The 22,874-nt window shown below is 35.0% G+C and overlaps 4 protein-coding genes across 4 annotated transcripts; all 4 read left to right on the top strand.

Moving 5' to 3' along the window:
* The first annotated feature begins 7,768 nt into the window (after window positions 1-7,768).
* Window positions 7,769-8,707, top strand: LOC131658450 (uncharacterized). Its single transcript, XM_058927742.1, has one exon. The coding sequence runs from the start codon at window positions 7,769-7,771 to the stop codon at window positions 8,705-8,707; it is 939 nt and encodes a 312-aa protein (XP_058783725.1).
* Window positions 8,708-8,901: 194 nt separating this feature from the next.
* On the top strand, window positions 8,902-11,095 carry LOC131658449 (uncharacterized). The gene is made up of 4 exons (XM_058927741.1): window positions 8,902-9,509; window positions 9,600-9,747; window positions 10,146-10,667; window positions 10,709-11,095. The coding sequence occupies exons 1-4, from the start codon at window positions 8,902-8,904 to the stop codon at window positions 11,093-11,095; spliced, it is 1,665 nt and encodes a 554-aa protein (XP_058783724.1).
* A 358-nt stretch (window positions 11,096-11,453) lies between these two features.
* LOC131658448 (uncharacterized) lies at window positions 11,454-12,650 on the top strand. The gene is made up of 2 exons (XM_058927740.1): window positions 11,454-11,878; window positions 12,026-12,650. Exons 1-2 carry the CDS (start codon window positions 11,454-11,456, stop codon window positions 12,648-12,650), a joined length of 1,050 nt encoding a protein of 349 aa, XP_058783723.1.
* A 418-nt stretch (window positions 12,651-13,068) lies between these two features.
* LOC131662112 (uncharacterized) lies at window positions 13,069-13,971 on the top strand. Its single transcript, XM_058931807.1, has one exon. The coding sequence runs from the start codon at window positions 13,143-13,145 to the stop codon at window positions 13,701-13,703; it is 561 nt and encodes a 186-aa protein (XP_058787790.1). The 5' UTR covers window positions 13,069-13,142; the 3' UTR covers window positions 13,704-13,971.
* The last annotated feature ends 8,903 nt before the right edge of the window (window positions 13,972-22,874 follow it).

Below are 22,874 nucleotides of genomic sequence, written 5' to 3'. Positions count from 1 at the left end.
GCATTGGTATATGAGTAGGAACGATGACTAGGCACCGATATTTATGCTCTAATTAAACTAATTTATTTGATAATTATGCTCTGATTAAACTAATTTATTTTATGGTGATGATGAGGAACAAAATAATTAAACTATGAGTTTTCTATGTTGTTGTATGCTTTAGAAATTTTATCTTCACCCACCCTCTTCTAACTCTATCTTTCTCATTAAAATTCATATATTCTCTTCAAAAAAATTCTATATATCTCATTCATTTTCAAGCTAAATACACTATGAATTAAGAAAAAAAAGAGTAAGCATAGAGGGTAAAGTTAACAAATTTCATATTTGTACGGAAAAAATACAAGAATTTTACAAAACATTCTTAATATGCAAACATCCAATACAATTTTATCTTGCATTATCCACTGCTTTTTGTAACTATTGATTATCCAACTGAAAAAAATAGAGAGCAAAAACAAATTATAGGGAGAAAGAAAGACCTCGCGTGGCATGAGTTGTTTTGTGTCTTTTAAAATAAATAGTACATTATATCTTCATCTTTTTCATAGATCTAGAAGCTTCAAAAATGGGCATCAATGACAGCCATTCATACAAAAAATTATATTTTTCTCCCTTAACACAAATCTCCATTCAACAACCTTCAAACTAAATTTCTTCTTTAACCTAAACCTTCAACAACATTCAAACCACACATCTTCATCTTTAACAAAAACCTTCAACAATCATTCTTAACAACAACCCAGCAACAATAACTCAACAAATATCGCAACTCAAGTTCAACAACCCACACTATAACAAATAATACATTTGATGACGGAATATTTCACCTCACCCAACAAAAATTTGAAGTGTAAATCATAGACGCGTCACATTTTAATTTTTTTAATTAAAAAAATACCATATAGTCCCTAGATTTTGCTGGAAACCGAGGGGAAAACTATTTAGAGGACGCGTCTTCGAATCCCAGCAAATACATTTTATCACCTTTTAATTTTTTTTTAAATTTTGTATGATCTATTACCTCGGTTTTGTGAAAACCGAGGGGTAAAGTATTTAGAGGACATCTCTTTGAATCCCAACAACTAAACTTTATCACCTTTTAATTTTTTTAACATGACTTTACCTCTCGATTTTTGTTAAAAACCGAGGTAAAAAGTAGCGTAGTTTTAAAAATTCAAAAAATGTCGTTGCTAGGGATTGAGCTCGTAACCAATATCACCTTTAATTTTTTTTTAATTTTTTATGGCATATTACCTCGGATTTTCTAAAAACTGAGGGGTAAAGTAGCGTGTTTTATTATTTTTTTATGTATGACCAATTTGATGAAAAATTAAGTAACGAATCTTTGCAGACCATTTATAAAGTAACAATGGTCAAGACATTGCCAACTTATCATTCCACGTGAAACATTAGTGATCCGCGTGAAACTCTCACTAGCCTATCAAAACGTGTATGCCACAACTATCCATCTTGGATGCAAAGTGCTGGAAATTTAAACTTAACATATTGAAAACAATGATAATGGAAGCAAGAGAACGAAAAATATTTCAAGGTTAGTTTCTTAATGTAATCTTTTATCTAGTATTTCCTTGTTAAAATTGTTTAATGTTAGTTGTAGTTGTATCAAGTAAAATGTGTAATATTGTTGTTGTTATAGAAATTTAGTATTTAACGATTTTATTGATTTTGTTCATTTGTCGTTGTTGTTAATGTTGTTAAGATTTAATGTTTAAGGATTTCATGAATTTTGTTGTTGTTATTATTATTGTTGTTGTTGTTACTTATGTTGTTGAGATTTAATGTTTAAGTATTCTATTGATTCTGTTTATTTGTTGTTGTTGTTGAGATTTAACATTTAAAGATTTCATGGATTTTGTTATTGTTGTTTTTGTTGTGAGATTTAATGTTTAAGGATTCTATTGATTTTATTTTTGTTGTTGTGAGATTTAATGTTTAAGGATTCTATTGATTTTATTTTTGTTGTTGTTATAGGTGTTGTTGATGATGGTGAGGAAGATTTAGAAGTTGTCAAAAATATTAGTGCTTTGCAGATTAAAACGTAAAAAAAAGGTTAAAATTAAAATTTTGTAAACATGACTTTACCCCTCGGTTATTGTTAAAAATCGAGGTAAAACATAGCGCAAGTTTGAAAATCCAAAAAATGCAGTTGCTAGGAATCGAACTCATAACTAGTGCCACTTTTCCCCTCGGTTTTTAAATCACCGAGGTGATAAATGACAACTTTTCATGTTGCCATTCGTTACTTCGCATGTGTAACCGAGATTATATCCATTTCGCGTCCGAGGTTAAAAGCACTTTTTGTAGTAGTGCCACGAACAACAAATTCTAAATGAAAAGGGGAAGAGGAGAAGAATTTTCCACAGATCTAAGGGTAAGTATCCAGATCTTCATATGAACACAAAGTGTCGTCTTCCTCGCTTTTGTTACTACTTGAAATGGCAGAGAAGTAACCTTCTCAGGAATTGAAATTTCTCTGGTACAGGGTCACCGCATGTTAATACTGATGTTTCAACATCAGAACATGACATCAACACAGATGTTATGGCATCTTCTCATGATACATAATAATAGCATTCATATGAAGTTTTGCATACAGAGACATCTCAGAATAATAGCCAGCATAAATCACAAGATAAGATCAATGTCTCAACTCAACCTACAATGCTAGGACAAATGTCTTGACATTATCTGATGACATGACACATATTTACCAAACAGAAAGATATGCAGAAAACACTTGCAGAATGGTAAATAACACATAAGAATTGTTAACTCAGTTCAGTGCAACAACACCGAATCTGGGGGCTACCAAGCCAGGAAGGAAATCCACTATCAGCAGTATTAGTTCAAAGCTAAACAGTCCTAATTTACAACTTCTCGCCTAATTACTACCCAGTGCAACTTTTTCCTAGAAATCGACATCTATACCTTGGAAGTCGACATCCCACAACCAATCACCGCAGTCATAAACAAAACACTTCCAATCACATTTATTGTTTTAAAATAAGTCACAATTCCAATGAAAAAATCAATCACAAGCTAGTGAAGACTAAGAGCTATTACTCTGTCAAATAAAAATCACAAGTTTAACTTAGAATTTCTTAACACTTGTATATTATAGAAATTCTTAGGTCTAAAGAGTCTTTTGTTTTGTATTCTTTTTACACCTCTAATTGTATATCAAGTGTAGCTCTTAAACAATCTCTCATATCTAAGTTAGATTGTAAGAAGTCTCTTTCTTTTGTGCTTGAGCATCAGAAGTCTCTTTCTTATGTGCTTATTTGAAGTCTCTTGCTTGCGTGCTTGAGCATAGAAAATCTCTTGCTTGTATGCTTGAACATTTGTAATCAGTTGTGATTATAGTGAAGCCCTTGGAAGTGCAAGGGGACATGACTACTCTTGATTTATGGGAGGAATCAAAATATATCGCTTGTTTCTCTCTTTCTCTTACTCTCTAAATTTGATATTTCTTTTATCTACTTCAAGTTACTTACCTTAAATCAGATTCTAGATTTTATGGTCAGAATCTGATTAGAGAGTCTTGAAATATTAATAAAAAGCTAAGTACCAGTTCGAGAGTAGGAGAAAGAGAGAAATGGGGAAGGTTATGCATTCCATGTAGGTGTTGTATATGATAATCTTCTCAATTTTCGCAATCACTGCCACACTATATGACATCATATCACACAGTGCAATCAGTTGAATGTTAGAAAAAAATTGAGTTCAAAAAATTAGAAAAGGGGATATAAGCGATTTAAAAACAAAAGTCTAAGTATGATGCAAGGAATAATGTGACAAGTAACATAGAATCCATTATGGATAAATCTGAATGAAATTAATATCTTTGAGAATGATAATATCAACTATGAAAATACAAATGAGATTATTTAGGTTGAACTTAATAGAAATGTGTCTCAAAATATGATGGTTTTTGTTCAACATTTTAACAAGGAACACAATGATATTGAAAAATTCACAGATGAAGATACTTTCACAAGATTCTGAGTATGTAGATGCAACATAAAAAAATGAGCAACCTTTAGTTGTTGTTTCAAATTTTGTTGTTATGGTCCTTCAAGATATTAAATTTTCAAAAAAAAAATTGGACTAACGGTGAGTATGTGTAACGCCCCATATTTTCTAATTCTAATTTAATTGGAAATTAAATTATTATTTGGAATTATTTAGTATTTTCGTTGAACTAATTGGAGGAATTATGGAATATTGGTCTTTGAGGCAAGTGTGATATTTAGTAATGAGAGGGTGTTAAATTGTTGAGCCCATTACTAAATTATGTTATGTTTTCATAAAACAAGGAAATAAGAGGAAATTGAGAAAGAGAGGAGGAAAACCTAAGAGGGAGAGAAGAAGAACTCATATACAAAAGCCATTTTCGTATTCATGGTGCAGCCCTCACAAAATGAGTCATAACTTTCTGCTCGTAGCTTCAAATCAGGTAATTCTTGAAGATTCGGATTCTACACGAAATTTCCTTCGATTTGATATATTAATTTGTGTCAGGGAAGTTCTTGATAAGGGAGATAAGAGAGTTTGAAGATTGGAGATTCTTGCTGAATTTGGAGAAAAAAGGCTTACGGGTTTGATGGAGAAGAAGGGGAAAAGTCCAGATTCTTGGCTAAGGTAAGGAGTGACTCTTCCGATTAACCTCTATTATCGGGTTGTAGATGATAGGATTAAGATTTGTATGGTATTGACTCAATAGAGAGGTACGTTCTAGGTTGGGGTTTTGACATTCAGGTTCAAATTGATAAATTATGTGTAAATGTTTGTTGTGATGTTTGATTATGTTTAGATGTGTTGTTGAGGCATGAAATAACATGTAATGATTGTGAATTGATTCTGTTTTTCATGTATGATCGAAATGATTCGATTTGGTTTGTGTTGGATGGAAATAAGTTGCTGTTAAAAGTGCTTTTTTTTGCTGTTACAGGTGATGTATCCGGTTACGGTCGGGCTTGTAACCGGTTACGGTTGTGAAAAATGGGGTTTTTGGGCTGGTTACGAGTTCGTAACCGGTTATGGTATTGTTCGTAACCGGCTACGGCTGAAACTGTTTTTGAAATTTTGTTCTTCGTAACCCATTTTGTTCTTCGTAACCCGTTACGCTTTTTCTGTAACCCGTTACGGCTGAAACTGTTTTTGAAATTTTGTTCTTCGTAACCCGTTACGCTTTTTCTGTAACCCGATACGGCTGAAACTGTTTTTGAAATTTTGTTTTTCATAACCCGTTACACTTTTTCGTAACCCGTTACACTGCAGCTTTTACGAAAAATATTTATTTTCAAAAATTCGTATCTTTTGAACCGTAAATCCGTTTTGGGTGCCGTTTTCGGCGTTGGGTCGATAATTTCATTTCCTATCTAATAAAATATATTAAAGAGCATTAACTCGATTTTATTTTAAAAACCCGGTATTTTTGGTGGTGAATTATACTTGTACGCATAAGTGATAATTGCATTTATGCGGTGGCGTTGCAGCAATGTATTTGCTATGTTGATGTTGTGTTTGGTGTGATGTAAGTATTACATGATTGTTGAATGATATTAAAATATGAATTCACTATTCGGTGTATGTTGGTGAGTTAGTTTTGATGATGTTGTTCATCTTAATCGGTATTACTGTGGTGATAATATATTGAGGTGCTGAGAATATATTATGTTGTGATGAGTATCATTTGGTTGTGAATTGATTATTCCATGTGTGTTTACGTGATATGGTGATGACGTACCTCCTTGTTGTTGTGTTGGTTTGTTGTACTTGGTACTCGATTGTGGATTGTGTGATTGTCATTATGCAGTGTGATGAGTTGAATTATGACAATGTTGTGCATATGATTAAATTGGTGATTTGCATGTGATAGATGAGACATGCATTTGTTTGAATCATATGTAGACTGTATCCAGATGGAGAGGGATCAGTGATAGCTAATTCCCACTGTGTGGAATTAGTGAGAGAAGTAGTTGTATCCTTGACGGTGGTGGATCGGTGAGATGGGTTAAACCCATGATTGGTACCACATGCATGTAGTTGCATTGCATTAGGTGTTTAATTCATTATAACATGAATGGAAGTTGTCCAATGTTATAATGTTGTGTGTTTGATGTATATGTGTATAGCCTAAATATATGTCGATGTTGGATGAATATTATACTGTTGATGTTTTATCGTTTATGAACTAATAACATTGTTTAATTGCGAATGAGACTCACCCTTACTGTTGATTATTTTTCACATTAAGGATTAGCGGCTTGTGTTGGGTGGGGATAACTCATAGAGTTACTTCGTTTAGTTCGGTTGTGTCGGTGTCATGCTCTGGTCTTGTAACACTGGGGGACGTTTGCGTTTAGAGTTGGATGATAACTCTAGTTTTGGTTTTGTTGTTGAATAATGTTGTTTATGCCTTGAACGTGGTAGATGATGGTTTTGAATATTCAACTAATAAAGTATTCCACTGTGTTTTAAACATGTTTGCAATTGTTTATGTTCCTCAGAACAGCATGACAGATGTTTTATTTTATATGAGATAATTGTAACGCTCTTAATTACATGTTTACTCTGAAAATATTATTTAATTTATCGGGGGTTTATAAGGGTGTTACAGTATGAAGATGCAAAACCAATCGTTCAAGACGAGCAATTTCATATGGTGGTAAAAAAAAGAGTCTTCAACCATGAAAGAGAGGTGAGAGACGGATGTGTTTCAATTTTCTAATTACAAGGTGGACACGTGGAATTATTTAGATGTTTAGATTTATCTAACAGACCAAAACTAATAAATTGCACTGTGTAGTTCGCGCGTAAACGTCAGTGAATCCATTTCCATTTTTTTAGGAAGTTTATTTTTATCTTTCTTTTTACTAGTATTGTTTTATCTTTTCTTGAAGTGTTGACAATTATTTCCCTCCTTTTAATTTTTTTTTTGTATATATGAATAAGATGTTGTAGTATATAACACCTCTACACCCTATTTTATAAAAAAAAAACTACATGTCTTATAAAGGATCATGAATCATCTTTTATGCTTCTTTCTCCTCCAATAAAACAAATGTAATAGAATATATAAAATTAAGAATAAAAAAAAGAAAAAGAAAGTGAAAATGCTAAAGTGAGACATAGATAAAATTATAAAGAAAATAGTTTGAGAGAAAAAATTAAATGAGGGGATCGAAATCCCTTACTACTGTGGTGTGAATTCATTATTTTGGAAAGTGAGAATTTGTAGTTAATTGGAAGTTAAGAAGGTGGACCACACAAACTCTCGCCAGAACTGCAAGCGAGAATGACCTAGCCAAAGGCACTGCTCTATTGCCCATATTTCGCCATGGATCTTGATTTTTTGTTTCTAGAAACCAAATCAATCCCCAACCCTAAAGCGGTACATGCTACTTCTCCTTCTCCCTCGAACACCCTGACACCTCATCCAGTGAAGTCTTTCGCTCAAGCTTTGAAAGGGGTTTGTGATATCCCCATATCACAGCTACCTCAACCTGTTGTCAAAGAGGACCGCTCTTCTATTACCATTCTGGGGGAAGAGTATAAAGCAGGTATAGATGAATGCAAGAACAATCTCCATGGGAGAGTTTTATGGCCAAAGGGAACTACACCACTTACTGTTGTTGAGCTCAGAAAAAAGCTTGCTCTTATTTGGTCAGATGTGAATAACTGGGGTGTCCAGTCACTAGGCAAAGGATACTAGGAATTTACTTTCTCAGGTGTAGAAGATATGCGCAAGGTTAGAACACTGGGAGCTATCAGCTTAAATCCAGGCTCTTTAAAGTTGTTTGCTTGGACTAGGGATTTCAATCCATCCGTCCAAAACAACACTTCTGCTCAAGTGTGGGTTAGATTTTATAGGTTGGCTCAGGAATATTGGAGGCTGCTGATTCTCTTTGCTATTGCTAGCTGCGTATGTACACCGATTTGTATGGATGTTGCAGCATCTAAGTCTAGAATGGACCGTACCTTTGGGAAATTTGTTCGAGTTTTGATAGATATGGATCTGACACGTACATTGAATCACAATGTTTTAGTTGAAAGAGAAGGCTTCACGTTTTTTTCGGACATTGAATATGAAAACCTACCCGAGTTCTACAGTCATTGCAGAAAAACGGGTCATGTGGTGCAAAATTGCAAAATGCTAAGATCCCCCAACAACCACTCTGCTCCAAATCCGCAGGAACCTCCTTTGCAGAAAAAGAATGCCCCGGAGTCAACTCATTTTGACAAGGGTGTTTCCCAACATGATAAGGATGTTCGCTTAGATGTTGTAGCGGATGATGGTGAAAATACTCCTAAAAATAGTTTGAAGAATCAGGATCTGGTGGTTGTTGTATCTGAAGCTAAAACATTGAAGAATGGATTGGTTGATGGTGATCCTATTTTGGTCCCTAATAACTCTCTCAACTTTGTTACGCACCCCTCGCGGCAAAACGATTCTCAACTCTCAGACTTTGTAGATGCAACACAGGATTTTGTTCCCAACTCTAATGAAGGAGTCGAGTTCCTTCAGAAATCCCGGGCTAACCTTGTAGAGGAAGATGAACATGTAGAAGGAGCTTTCACACATGCGGTCTCCGTTCTCAACAAAAAGAAGCACTCAACTAGAGTAAAAAAGAAACAGCCATCAAGGTCTCAAGCAGGACCAAAGATAGTGTCCTCATGAAGTGTGTTTACTGGAACATAAGGGGTGTGGCTAATGCTTCTTCTAGATTAGCCTTGAAGATAATAATCAATATTCACAAGCCATATTTTCTAATAATTGCGGAACCTAAAATTGATTTCGCCAATTTCCCTCAACATTGGTTTTCTAGGTTGGGTTTTAATCTTTTTGCTTCGAGTACGACAACTCTGCCGTCTATGCGGTGCCTTTGCAACGACTCTATTACTCTAAGCATTATTGCCATAACAGATCGGTTTGTTGGTTTTTCGGTTTGCTTGGATAACCGCTCGATGGCCATTGCTGCCGTTTATGCTTCTACCAGCATGATTAAAAGAATGGAGTTATGGAAGGATCTTAATAATATTCAGGTTTCTAATCCTCTTCCTTGGGCCTTCTTTGGGGATTTCAATGCTATTATGGGAGCGTTTGAGCATCGGGGCCGAAACAATCCGGCTAAGCAGCCGATGGCTGATTTCATTAGTTGGACTGATTGCAATAATCTCTTTCACTTCCCTACTATTGGTGCCAAGTTTACTTGGTCTAATAAAAGGGACCCACCCTTCTTTATAGAGAGAAGACTCGATCGGTGCATAGGTAATTCTCTGTGGCTGGATATTTGTAGCAGCATTGTTGTTTCCACGCTTCCAAAGATTTGTTCTGATCATTATCCGCTCCTGCTGGATTTTCATATTCATTCTATTAAAGTCACATCCCAAATCAAGTTCCTCCGCACCTGGTCGCTTCATGATAATTGCAAGGAATTGATCTTCTCGGCCTGGTCGCAAAATATCGTTGGTTGTCCCATGTATGTTTTGAATAAGAAGCTACAGCTACTTAAGAAAGATCTCAAAGGGTGGAATAAATTTGTGTTTGGTAATGTCACATAAAATGTTAGAAATTCGGAAGATAATTTGATTAGGATTCAAGAGTGCATCCAAACAGATGGTATTTCTGCCTCTCTGAAGCAGCAGGAATTTGATGCTCAAGCTTCTCTCAATAAAGCTATGGATGTGGAGGAGCAATTTTGGAGGGACAAATCCAGAGTTAATTGGCATCTTGAGGGAGACCGCAATACGGCGTATTTCACCGTGTCACTAAAATCAAGCAACAATTTAGGCCGATTTCTATGCTTAGAAATGGAGACACCATTATTACTGACTCAAAGGATATTGCAAATTTCACTGTTAACTATTTCAAATCGATGTTTTCTGCTAACCATTCTATTTTGCAAGACTCTAAAATGATTGATGATGCTATTCCTTCATTAATGGATGACAAAACAAATCGAATTCTGACTACTATTCCTTCGGAAGAAGAGATTACTGATGATGTCTTCAATCTCAATAGAGGTAGTGCCCTAGGCCCTGATGGTTTCAGAGCGGTGTTCTTTCAGTCTTATTGAGATATTATCAAGCAAGATGTGTCAAATGCGGTGATTCAGTTCTTCATCTCCGACTGGTTGCTCCCTGGATTTAACGCAAACAGTATTATTCTTATCCCTAAAGTCAAAGGATCAGATTCATTGGATCTTTTCAAACCTATTCTGGTGTCGAATTTCAAGTTCAAAATTATTACAAAGATTTTGGCAGACCGTTTGGCTTCCATTATGCCTTTTCTTATTTCAAAGGAGCAGAGAGGCTTTATCCAAGGTAGGCATATTCATGATTTCATTGGTTTGGCGTCGGAGGCGTTTAATTTGTTAGACTCTAAGGCTTGGTGCGGAAATGTGACGCTTAAGGTAGACATTGCAAAAGCGTTTGATACCCTGGATTGGAGTTTCCGTATGAAAGTGTTGCACAAATTCGATTTCAATGGGAAGTTTTGCTTGTGGATTGACAAAATTCTGAAATCTGCCCACCTGTCAGTTAATATCAACGAAGTGTTGTATGGTTATTCGAATTGTTCTCGTGGTGTCCGGCAAGAGGACCCACTTTCGCCGCTGCTTTTCTGTCTTGTAGAAGAGGTGATTAGTAGAAAATTCTGCTTCTTGTTTCATCGGAGAAGCTAGATCTTATCAAGGGTCCTAACAATATTATTGTACCTTCTCATATCCTTTACGCGGACAACGCCTTCATATTTTGTAGAGGCAAGTTCTCAAACATTAAGAACCTAATCTATGCTTTTGAAGAATATGCTACTGTGTCGGGGCAGCATGTGAACTGTAATAAGTCCTTCCTTTATGGTGGTTCTTTGTCTGTCTCCAGATTGAATATTTTGGCGAACATGTCGGGGTTCAAAATTGGCACTTCTCCGTTTGTTTATCTTGGAGTTCCTATCTTTAAAGGTAAACCTAAAGTGGTTCATCTTCGTCCTATTGCGGATAAAATCATTCAAATGCAGCTTCTTGGAAAGGTGCTCTTTTATCATTCGCCAGTAGCGTGGAGCTTGTGAAATTTGTCATCCAATGTATGCTCATTCATTCCATGGCTATTTATTCATGGCTGATTTATCTTATCCGGGATGTTGAGCGTGCGGTGAAAAGATTCATATGGAGCGGCGAAACTACTAAGAATAAAATCATAATGGTGGCTTGGAAGAATATGTGTTTCCCTTTAGCCGAAGCGGGCTTGGAATTCGGTCTCTCATCAGTTTAAATGATGCATACAACCTTAAGATGGCTTGGGATTTACATAATTATGTTGAACCTTGGGCAAAGTTGCTTAGGCAGAGAGTCTTCAGAAATCAGAAAATCATCAAGCATCATATTTATTCTTCCATTTGGGCCAGCATTATAGCGGAAATGTCGACAATGGAGAACAATACCTCTTGGATTATGGGTTGCGGTACTAGCATTAGTTTGTGGTATGATGCTTGGTGTGGCAGCCCGTTGCATACTGAGTTGGCGTATGCGGCTGCTATCATCGATCAAAAAGTCAGCAGTATTATAACAGATGGCAGATGGGATTTTTCTAAATTTGTTTCTTGTATTCCAATTGCGCTGAAGGAGAGAATTTTAAGCTGCCACATACCTTTCGACCTTCGGCCCGATTCGAAAGTTTGGATGCATTCTGTTACTGGAGAATTCTTTGCTAAAATCGCTTATGACTTTAAGAGACCGAAAGGGCTGCATAAGGCTTGGTGGCAGTGGCTTTGGTCCAAATCAATTCCACCCTTGAAGTCGTGTTTTGTTTGGAAGCTCTTACACAACAAAGTCCCTACAGACGAACAATGGCGGTAAAGAAATTTTGCTTTCCCTTCTCGGTGCGATCTTTGCAATGAGGCAGAAGAAACGATATCCCACCTTTTCTTTGGCTGTAACTACTCCTCTCAACTTTGGAATTGGTTAGGTTTAAAACTTAATTTCTCCTATCCTATTCTTAGCTGGAATGATGTTTGGAGTCTTTGCAATAAATATGGGGCTGGTCAATGCAAATCGGTTGTTGGGGCTGCCGTCATTTATGTCTTAAATGTTATTTGGCTGACCAGAAATAAGTTTAGATTCCATAATGCTGGGATGAATTTTTCTGCTGCCACTTCTTACATTATGGATGCGGTTTCGTTGGCTGGTAGTGCTTCTTCGACGGCGAAGCACTTGAATGTGCATGATTTCATCATTCTCAAAAGCTTCAAAGTCTCTATCCGTCCTCCTAAAGCTCCTGTTATTATGGAGGTTATTTGGAAGCCGCCTCCAAGAAATTGGATAAAAATTAACTGTGACGGTGTTTCGTCTTCTTCTCCGGGTTTGTCAGCTTGCGGTGGTATTGTGAGAAATAGTGATGGAATGTTTTTGGGAGCCTTTGCTTCTTCTGTGGGAATTTCCAATTCGCTCATGGCCGAACTCTCGGGTGCAATGATTGCTATTGAGTTCGCTTATGAGAATAATTGGAATTTTGTTTGGTTAGAGACGGATTCAACGATGGTGGTTAAAGCGTTCAAGTCCCCTTTTGTTGTGCCGTGGACTATTAGAAATAGATGGGTGAATTGTATAAATATAGTTGCTAATTGAAATTTTGTGGTTTTCCATATTTTTCGGGAAGGGAATACTTGTGCAGATAGTGTTGCTAACATAGGGCTTAGTCTTAATGATACTACTTACTTTTTCTTCGTCCCTGTTTGTTTAAGGGCTGATTTTGTAAAGAATAGGCTTGGTTTGCCTTTCTTTAAATTTGTTTCTCCTAGATAAGATTTTGGTTTATGTTCCCTATCCGTTTTATAACAATCTTTGTTTATATTATTCTACTCCATATTAAAATAAAAAAATCCCTTACTAAGCGGAGGAAAGTTTTTTTTTTTTATAAAAAGGAGATTGCTTTTTGAACGGTATTTTTCATATTCAGCTGTTGACGTAGACTAGATTTTTGGGAATCCACGTCAGCATTTGTCGTCTTCCATTAATTTTCTTATTTTTCCCTTTTATTCTCTCTTTTTCTTCACACCAACAAAAATAAACAATACATCTGTTCAATTTCAATTTCAATTTCCTCCGTCTCTCTCAGCCATGGCTTCTCTCCTCCGTCTCCCCGTCGCCGCCGCCGTGATCTTCCTCCTCGCTCTCTCCGCCGCCACCGTCTCCGCTCGCCCTTGCCGTACCTTCATAATCTCCTCCTACTCCTTCCGCAACCCTTCCTCCAACACCTTCGCCACCATCACCGAGATCCGATCCATCTCCCCTCTCATCACCAACGACAAACCCTACGGAATCTTCCTGGATCGCCCGATCCAACACCAGAACCTAGAATCTCACTCTCACGCGTCGCATCCACGCGGCCCTCTAGGGTTTTCAACCGACGCCGATTTCTCTTCCCTCCGCGATCGTACTAAGGATATCCTCAGCGTCGCACTTGCCTTGCTTTTCGGAGTTGGATGTGGGGCCCTCACCGCCGCCACCATGTACTTGGTCTGGTCCGTCTTCACCGCCCGCCATGAATTCCGCTCCGCCGCTTACGGAGAATTCTCCGACGACGAGATTGAAAGCCCTAAGAAAGTTGGTTACGTCAAGATTCCGGCGGCTGAAGTCGCTGCTGCTGCTCCCGCACCGCCGGCTAAGGAATCGGTATGAGAATTTATAAATGGATATTTAGTAATTCGTAGTATTATCGTGTGGTTTATGTGTTGTTAATAATTATAGTCGAATTTTAATGTAAAAGAAACACCTTAAGGTGCAAACTCTTCTATGTACCTTTGATTGTTCCTTTATTACATGTTTACTTTTGAACTCTATGTATTTGCAATGTTTTAGGATTATTACTTGCAAAACCCTAGTGTTGGTGATGTTGGATTTCTGTGTTGATGGTTTCAATGATGAAGCCTTAAATTATTATGTGTGATATGTATATGTTAATGTTAAACTTACAAATGGAAGTAATTGTGATATATGATAAATTATGGTAGTAGTTTGTTACAGCTTGGTTTTATTTTGAAGATTTTTTTTGTTCATCTCTGTATTATATGCAGATTAAGGTTTCTATGATTAATTTTGATTCATAGTACAAATGATAATGATGGACCTTTAACAAATTCTATCAAGTCTAGTTTCCTTTTCTTAGAAAGACAATGTTACTATCATTTACTATAATTTTAGGTCTGTTGATGACTCCACTCATTTACTATAATTTTAAGTGTGTTCAGATACACATTTCAAGAATTTATGATAGTAAGACTTACATGCACTCAAAGCTATAGCAATGAAGTTTGTTTTTCTTTTTAAATGAAAAGAATCTATACTCCTATGATCCAATTATCAAGTTAGTGAGAGATCGGGGTTTTGTGTGGGCCTATGAAGCACGGACACCTCTAAGACTTGATGTGTCGCAGTGTCCGACACTTGTATGTAGTGTCGGAAAAGTCAGATAAGTGAATAAATTATTTATTTTCTTTGCTTCGACACTCTTTTAATCGGTGTCCAACACCCGTATGACACTAAAACAACATGTGTCGGACAATTTAGAGAAGTGTTTTAAAAAGAATATTGTTTTTTCATTTCCTTTAACCACCTTATACAATTTTTTAAAACAAATGTCACATCTAAAAAAATTCAACATGTATTGAAGCAAAATTATCAATGAAAATTAAAGACAATATTTATTATTAAGATATTTTTAACTCTTTTAATAATAAATGGATCAATGAAGTTCAAATAAGCTCATATATAGCGCGGTGTTGGTGTCCTATGTTTCTGACATTATTGGTGTCAGAGTGTCCGTGACGTGTCCCAGTGTCTGTGGTTCATAGGTGTGGGCTTTACCTTTCCTGTCTCACATACACCATGATCTGCTGCTTGTTAAATTATTCTATCTTTTTTATTTGTTTGAATCATATTCTACGCCTAATTGTTATATTGCTTTTCTTGTCTGAGCAATTTCTTAAAACTTGAATGGGGTAAACAGATACTTTTATGCAAATAGAAACTGTAATGTATGCGACACATTCACCATGTACTATAGTATTATTACAATCAAGGAGATTTAAACGGTATAAGTGAATGTTCATGATTGCCTGTTGAAGTTGTACTGAAAATCAAGTATTCTTCTAATATCCTTTCCAGGGATTTGGGAATTTGTTAAAGTGAATGTTCATGATTGCCTGTTGAGGTTGTACTGAAGATCAAGTATTCTTCTAATATCCTTTCCAGGGATTTGGGAATTTGTTAAAGCCTTGCGCTAAAGAGGCATATTTCTAGATGCTGTCTCTGGGTTTTCTTTCAGATTTTGAATTAACCAGTGATATGAATTATATTATTTTAAAAAGGGGTGACTGGTAAGGAACTATTAGTTATCTGTGAACACAACTGTATTGTGTGAGGTAATTTTGATTTAATGGTTCAGTAGGATAGATTTGTGATAGCAAAGAATCTCCCCTTTTCTCGTTTAGATTAGTGGTTCAGTAGGATAGATTTGTGATAGCAAAGAATCACCCCCGCTTCTCGTTTAGATTAATAGTAACTTCAAGTAAACTGTATTTGATGGTAAATTGTTTCCATTAGTTCTCTGGGTTTGCAGTCTTGTAGACTTAAATAGGATAAGAGACAGAAAGATTTATGTAGGCCTTTATGGGAGATCCATTTCTTTGTTTGTAGACTAAACCTTCATGTTAGTATCTCCCAATCAGGGCACTTTTATATCTTAAATGATACCACACTATACACTTGTTTGAAAAGGCTACATTATCATCAGCAGCAGAATAAAGATAATAAAAGTGGGGAAAAATGATAAAAGTGCAAAATCTTGTGGATACAATAATATATGCTCTGGGACCCCATTCCAACTTTCCTGTGCAATGTTAAGGTAGCAGGACTGGTCGATAATAGCAGAAAGAGATGATAGTGTTTAAAGGGTGAGATTCTGAGGAAAATTCATTTATAAGACTCTCGGAAAAAAGTTCAGTATTGAAATTCCTCATAGGTTTTCGTCCTATGTATCTGAGTGATGTGTAGAGTGGTATTTTCTCTCTATTTGTTGCTCCTCCATTATTCTGTTTATAATTTATACTGATATTATGGAAAAGATAAATACAAGCGTATTCATGAAGAAAACTACTCAGTTTACTGTTTTTGAAGAACTGTTTTGGTATCTTGTACTCATTTTAGTCTTATAAATTTAATTTATTTTGTATATCAAGTTATACATTTAACGAGTCACATACATACATTGACACTTCAAGCATTATTGAACGCTCACTTGAAAATGACGCACAACCCCTTAGACCATGTGCAATGGATCATTTATTTAACAGAAATGCTAAGTGTACACTAAACTATACACTAACACCGTATAAAAATACTATTAGACATACATTTTGTTTTTTTAATAATTTTTTTGCATGCTTTGGTTTTTGTGCAGCACTGAATAATTACATGCCTACGGTGTAAATATCATACGGTGTACAAAAACCGGTGTACACATAGCATATCTCTTTATTTAAAGTCAACACTACAAAAACATGTGCAATGGGGTGTGTAGTATAGTGTTGAGTGTGTGTTGGAGGAGAGAGATGTTGAGAAAACTCAACACCAATGAATCTGACCGAGGGGCTGACGTGGCAGCGCTCCATTGGTCTGCCTCAGGAGCGTGCAGTCCACTCGCCTGGTGTGAGAGTGGGGCTTAATCCACGCAGAGAGAGAAAGAGAAAAGGGATAAGTGGAGCCACGTGGCTGTGTTTGATTGGCTGGCCAGATTTTTATCCATTTAATACTTTGAAATCAATTATTTCGTTGCAAATTAATTTTTTATTTTTTATTTTTTTTTACCAAAATTCATGATTTTTTTTTCTCTATAAATAGAGACTTGGTTCATTTGATTTGGACACCGAAAAAAAAACCAAGTTTTTCACTATCTTAATTTTATTATTAGTGTTTATTTTGAAGTTAAGTGTCTTTTTTTAGTGAAATGGATCCCAATAATCATTTTAACACTCAAAATTCTGCTAATTTTCCATTTAACCAAAATCCCAACAATTTTCCAAATCCCAACAATTATCAAAATCCCAACTATTATCAAAATCCAAATCAATTTTCCAACCAACATCCTCAAAACATACCTAATTTTGGTTTTCTACCAAATTTCAACCAGTCATCCTCTGTTCCAAACTTTCAAACATATTATGGATCTATGCCGAGAAATCCATCTCAAACACCCCCGTTTAATGGTTATGTGACAATGGCAAATGCAAATTTTTCAAGTGGTGGTGTACCTGAATTTCCCGAGTTTTCAACACAACTAACTATTGGTGGCATGATTTGTATCGTATCCAATTATTTAAATAAATTTTGTTTTTATTACAAAAAAATTAAAAAATAAATTATTAAGTATTTATTATTTTAATTTAATTTTAATCGATAATTGTAATTTTATGTAATCATAAAAATAAAAATAAAATTTAAATAAGAATATGAAAATAAAAAGTGGTGGGGTAGGGTGTTGAGTGAAAAACCATTGGAGAGGGTAAAAGTTGAATGGGTGTTGAGTTATTAGGTGGAAGAAAGAGAAAATGATGTGGAGTGTTGGGAGTTGAAAAAGTGGGTGTTGAGTTTTACAACCATTGTAAATGGTCTTAGTTGACACAAACAACTAATGGATGTGTCATACCTATGACCGTATAAACCAAAAATAATGATTTAAGATTCCGATATATAAATAAAAAAACATAGAATTGAAAATTAAACTCTGCTTATTTTTACAAAAAAATCGTATATAACCGGAATTTTTGTTTTTGTATAGTATAAGATAGTTAAATTAGATGGTAAACGTTATCGAAATATTTAGTGAGCAAATGAATAAACGATACTACTTTGGCAGTAAAGTGGAGAAAGAGCTTCAAGGGTTGAGATTCGCGCTGTTCTCCCTCATTTAGGTGTGTAAAGATACACATTTCAAGAATTTGCGATATCATTCTTTCCACCTCAGACTTCTGGAGCAAAGCTGGTAGCATTTTGCATTAGTTTTTTCAGCTTAAACATCCGCACATAATACTAACAATAGAAGATGGCAAATTCTTTCTAAATTCCATTTTTATTTATTTATTTATTTATAGAAAATGAATACTTCTATCTGCAGTTACTGTAGCACAATGGTAAAATTGTTGCTTAATGAGTTGGATGTCAGTTGTCACGCGTCAAAACTCAAAAGTTGTCCTATTTTAGTATTTTGTTTGTTTGAAAACAGCTTTTCGATTATTGCAGCTCGTTTTGAAAACTTCCAAATCTTAGGATAGCTGCAATACATAACCGTTTCAAATTTCATTGATTCGATATTTACAAGCCAAAAGTATGAAAGTTGGAAACACATATGATATTACAATCTTATCTTCTAGCTTCACAAATACAGTACTATGTTATCAGCACCCACATTTATTATATTCATTTATTTTTTTGTTAAATGCACTCCACTATATTTTTTAATCTTACTTCATTTTTTTTAATTATTTAAATAATTTGTGTATTTTTTTAGTAATCATTATATTACTTAGGTAAAATTAAGATTATACAGAAATAGTAAACAAACGGGCAACAAATTGTGTCACTATTTCATTTTTTTAATGGTAAAATTAATTTTCTTAAAAACTATATTCATTGTCTTAGGTGACACAACATTGTTATGCATGAATCTTTACACTTTATAATTATAAGAGATCCACCACTTCTAGTGCTAGTAAATCAAAAGTATCAGAATATAAAAGCATGTTGATTGTCAGAACATGTTTTTTCATGTTTGGTCACTTTACTGGAAGCGGCTTTGAGAGCTGCTTGTCCCACATTGAATCCTCCAATCTTCAGTTCCACAAGTGAAGAAACTCTAATCAAATCTACACATGCATGTTTCTCTCCTACCCATTCATACACCAGAACATCCGCTAGCCTAAGAGTGGATCTCCCCTCCCGTGGGTCAGTCAAGAAATTCACAAGCGCATCTTTCTTCATACACGCCTAAATATATCAAATAGTTCATTCCTAACAAAATTATGTCGGTATTTGAATTCTGGAAACTCTTTGTAATGAATAGCATGTTCTCCAAAAGTATCCAAGCATGCGTTGTGGCAAATAGGGTAAATCTCATCAATGAGTTTCGTTTATCTTTTGAAAAAGACAAAAACAATTTTAAAGGTGTAAAATTGATTTTGAAATAATTTTGAGGTGTTTGATTTTTCTAAAGTATAATTGATTCTGCCTTCAGAATTTGATTCTACTTGAAGTTATAATTTGTAGTTTTTGAGTTTAACGTAATTTGTACATTCAAATTTGTTATTCAATTCATTGTTAATGTATCCAAACATAAATCATTTTATATTCAACTCATTTTTAATTAAAACTAATACAAAATCAATTCAATCATAATCAATTATTGTCACCATAGAACCACACACACTTATATTTTACATTAATCTATAAACATATGTAATTGAAAAAAAAATTAAATATATAAAAAAAATGAAATAACATTTAAATATATTAAAGTAAATTTAAAAATATTAAAAATAATACAAACATGACACAAATACATTATAAATAGATACACTTAGAAATAAAATCTTAGCACAAACTACATGGAAAATATAAATTTAAATAAATTTTTAATTGTGATTATTCTTCTGACCAAAAACACTCATATATATATATTTTATCAAGTCTTGTTGAAATTGTCAATGAATTTTTTTTATCACAAACATCAAATCTTTTACGTAGAAGCTTTTGAAAATCAATATTAAAATCATTTTATATTGTTGTTTGTCATGTCAAGAAGATCATAAGAATAATCAAAATATCCACCATACATGGCAAGTTCATCTTCAACTTGTGCAATATGATATATTTCATCTTCATCTTCAAAATTTCCACCATACACTCCAGGTTCTTATGTGCATTTCTTGAATCCTAGATTTATTAGAAAGTTGCCAATTTTTTTGTTCCATGTTCTAGATTCTTGCTTCAATCCATACAATGTCTTTCTCAACTTGTACTCCTGATTGCTTGACATAGACCTCATCTTCTAATGGTCCATTGAGAAAAGGTGACTTTCTGGCTAACAATGAAGCTCAAATCAAATATGGATGTAGTGGAACAGTCGTATGAGGATCTACGATGATTTTCTATGGAGGGAGAGGTGGAGGATTGTTCGCTGCTAGAGTAGCGACAACAGCTTCGCGCGCAGCGGCAGATCTGATAGCCTAAGATCCAACCATCACCAAAAACTGCAAGAACTGAAGATATGAAAATCTAAGGAAATAAAATTGAGGTTATGCTTTTTGAATCAAGACGTAATGGATCTTCGCATTTGGCCACAAATGCTTTCGCTCCGGTAATCAGAGGAGGTTATAAATAACAAATTTTGGGAGAGAATATGAATCCGTGGAAATCATAGGAATCATAAGTCGAGCCCCACATATGGCATTACTATTCTGTTCTAGAACCAGAAATGAGAAGAGGAACGACGATGATGGCGGATTGCTGCTTCCGATGCGGTGGAGTGGGGGGGCTGCAAGGTTAGCATCCAATGCTCAAGTCAGTGTGTGAAGAAGAAGACTGAAATGAAATTGAATTTGAAACTTGTTACCTTAATTTGGCGCCCTCTCTCTCTCTCTCTCTCTCTCTCTCTCTCTCTCTATATATATATATATATATATATATATATATATATATATATATATATATATATAAGGAAATAATGATAACTATTTGTTATTTGTGATTTGCAGAGAGTCGCTGGATGCACTTGCAGTTGAGATCTTTTATAATCATTAAGATGATAATCTTTGTGTGCTAGGAAGATTATGGAAGAAGTGGGACCTCTGCTTGGTGGTGGATCAGATTCGATGTGGTCGGTCCATAATACTTTCCTTCTTGAATTCTTCTGATTTGGCATGAGTACTCCATAGTGTGTCTTGCCTTTAATTTAACCGAGGATCCTTTTAGCTGCTTGTAGGTGTCATGTCCTTGGCTTCTCCATGAATATGCTTACAAAATCAACACTTTTGAAAATATCAGGCCAAGTGTTGCATAGGTATCATAGTGATCCTATCATTTTCTTGTACTAAATTGCATTTACAATCTTTCTTCTGGATTGTACCTGTTTACTTGGGAATGATTGTAGGATTGTAATTACTCTTCTTGAATTTCTTCAATATGTCTTCAGCATATTTCTACTAGTGCAAGAAAATCCCAAACTTTGTGTTCACAAATTTCATTCTTCAGAAATAGGTCAAGTTTCCTATATATAACATTTCAAAATCATTCTTCATGGTTGTTTTGAAAAAATTTAATTCAGTCTCTTTTGAACCTGTGGCCAATAAATGATCAACATAGAGGCATAGTATGATATGATTTGCTCATTGGAACCTTTCACATACATTCCATGTTCTTATGCGCATTTCTTGAATCCTAGCTTTATTAGAAAGTTGTCAATTCTATTGTTCCATGTTCTAGGTTCCTGCTTCAATCCATACAATGTCTTTCTCAGCTTGTACTCCTTCTTTTCTTACCCTTTGATCTCAAAACCTGGTGATTTCTTGACATACACCTCTTATTCTAGTGGTCCATTGAGAAAAGCCGGCTTCACATCCAACTAATGCATCTTGCACCCTTTGTATGATGCAGTGGCCATTAAAATTATTATTGTTTTAAGGTTTGTGACTAGTGCATAAACCTCATTAAAATCAATTTCAGGTCTTCGAAGAAACCCCTTCTTACTAGCCTTTGTCTTGTACTTAGTTATCTCACCATTTGAGTTGAGCTTACGATTATAAACCCACTTTACATCTATAGCTCTCTTGCTTGAATAATTGTACTTAGTTATCTCACCATTTGAGTTGAGCTTACAATTATAGACCCAATTTACATCTATAGCTCTCTTGCTTGAATAATTGACAACTCCCATGTGTGATTATTCTCAATTGACTTAAGTTCTTCCTTCAAAGCTTATTTCTAATTTTCATCTTTCAGAGCTTGATTGAGGTCGGTTAGCTTAAATTCAATTGTCATGGCTTCTTCAATCATTCCACCATTTTCATATATGGCTTGATTAGGAAATCGTTCATTGTCAATTAACCTAACTGATAGAATTTTGGCCCTTGTTGATCTTCTCACCTCCTGAGATTGTGCCTTGGTCATCTTGTAAAATAGTGCTGACACTGTTTTGTATTGGATTGTTTGAAACTTTCAACTAGTTCCATCCATTGATATCATTAAATTACACATCCCTAGTATTCATCGCCTTATTCTAAATTGATAAGAATGTTTTGTTTGCACATGTTGAGTGAAAGCCTATTAAAATCATAACTTAACTTCTATCTTATAGTTTTCTATTGAGTTTGTCAGATATGTGTTTGTAGCAGAGTGAGCCAAATATCCTGAAGTGTCGAACACTTGGTTTTAAGACATTCCATGCTTCATATGGTGTCTTTCTACTCATCTTCTTTGTTGGACATCTATTAATGATGTAAATTCTAGTTGATGTTGCTTCCCCCCATAAATAGTTTGGCAATTTTCTTGCCTTAAGAGCGTGTTTCTTGCCATATTCAATATATTTATTTTGTTTCTCTCAGCAATTTCATTGTGTTGAGGTGTGTAAAGAGTTATTATATCATCTTTTTGAAGAACTTTGCTTGTCGAGCTGGTTCAATGACCTTCTCAGAATTCCTTTATTGGAACTTTAACTCATGGTCCTCCAATGGTGCTTACAATTCCTCAAGCTTCATCTCAATTAGGTCTATTGATTCTTCAATTATCACGACTATGTGATCG

Source organism: Vicia villosa, linkage group LG3 (genome assembly GCF_029867415.1).
Source record: "Vicia villosa cultivar HV-30 ecotype Madison, WI linkage group LG3, Vvil1.0, whole genome shotgun sequence".
Taxonomy (NCBI): Eukaryota; Viridiplantae; Streptophyta; class Magnoliopsida; order Fabales; family Fabaceae; genus Vicia; species Vicia villosa.
This window is presented reverse-complemented; position numbering and strand designations above follow the sequence as displayed.

Bases quoted from the DNA above. Each gene is read 5' to 3' on its own strand.
- LOC131658450 (XM_058927742.1), top strand. From the start codon at position 7,769: ATGCGCAAGGTTAGAACACTGGGAGCTATCAGCTTAAATCCAGGCTCT.
- LOC131658449 (XM_058927741.1), top strand. From the start codon at position 8,902: ATGCGGTGCCTTTGCAACGACTCTATTACTCTAAGCATTATTGCCATA. The intron at 9,748-10,145 runs GTTAATTGGCAT...GCGGTGATTCAG, and splicing joins TTTGGAGGGACAAATCCAGA to TTCTTCATCTCCGACTGGTT. The intron at 10,668-10,708 runs GTGATTAGTAGA...TCATCGGAGAAG, and splicing joins TTTTCTGTCTTGTAGAAGAG to CTAGATCTTATCAAGGGTCC.
- LOC131658448 (XM_058927740.1), top strand. From the start codon at position 11,454: ATGGAGAACAATACCTCTTGGATTATGGGTTGCGGTACTAGCATTAGT. The intron at 11,879-12,025 runs GTAAAGAAATTT...TCCTATTCTTAG, and splicing joins CCTACAGACGAACAATGGCG to CTGGAATGATGTTTGGAGTC.
- LOC131662112 (XM_058931807.1), top strand. From the start codon at position 13,143: ATGGCTTCTCTCCTCCGTCTCCCCGTCGCCGCCGCCGTGATCTTCCTC.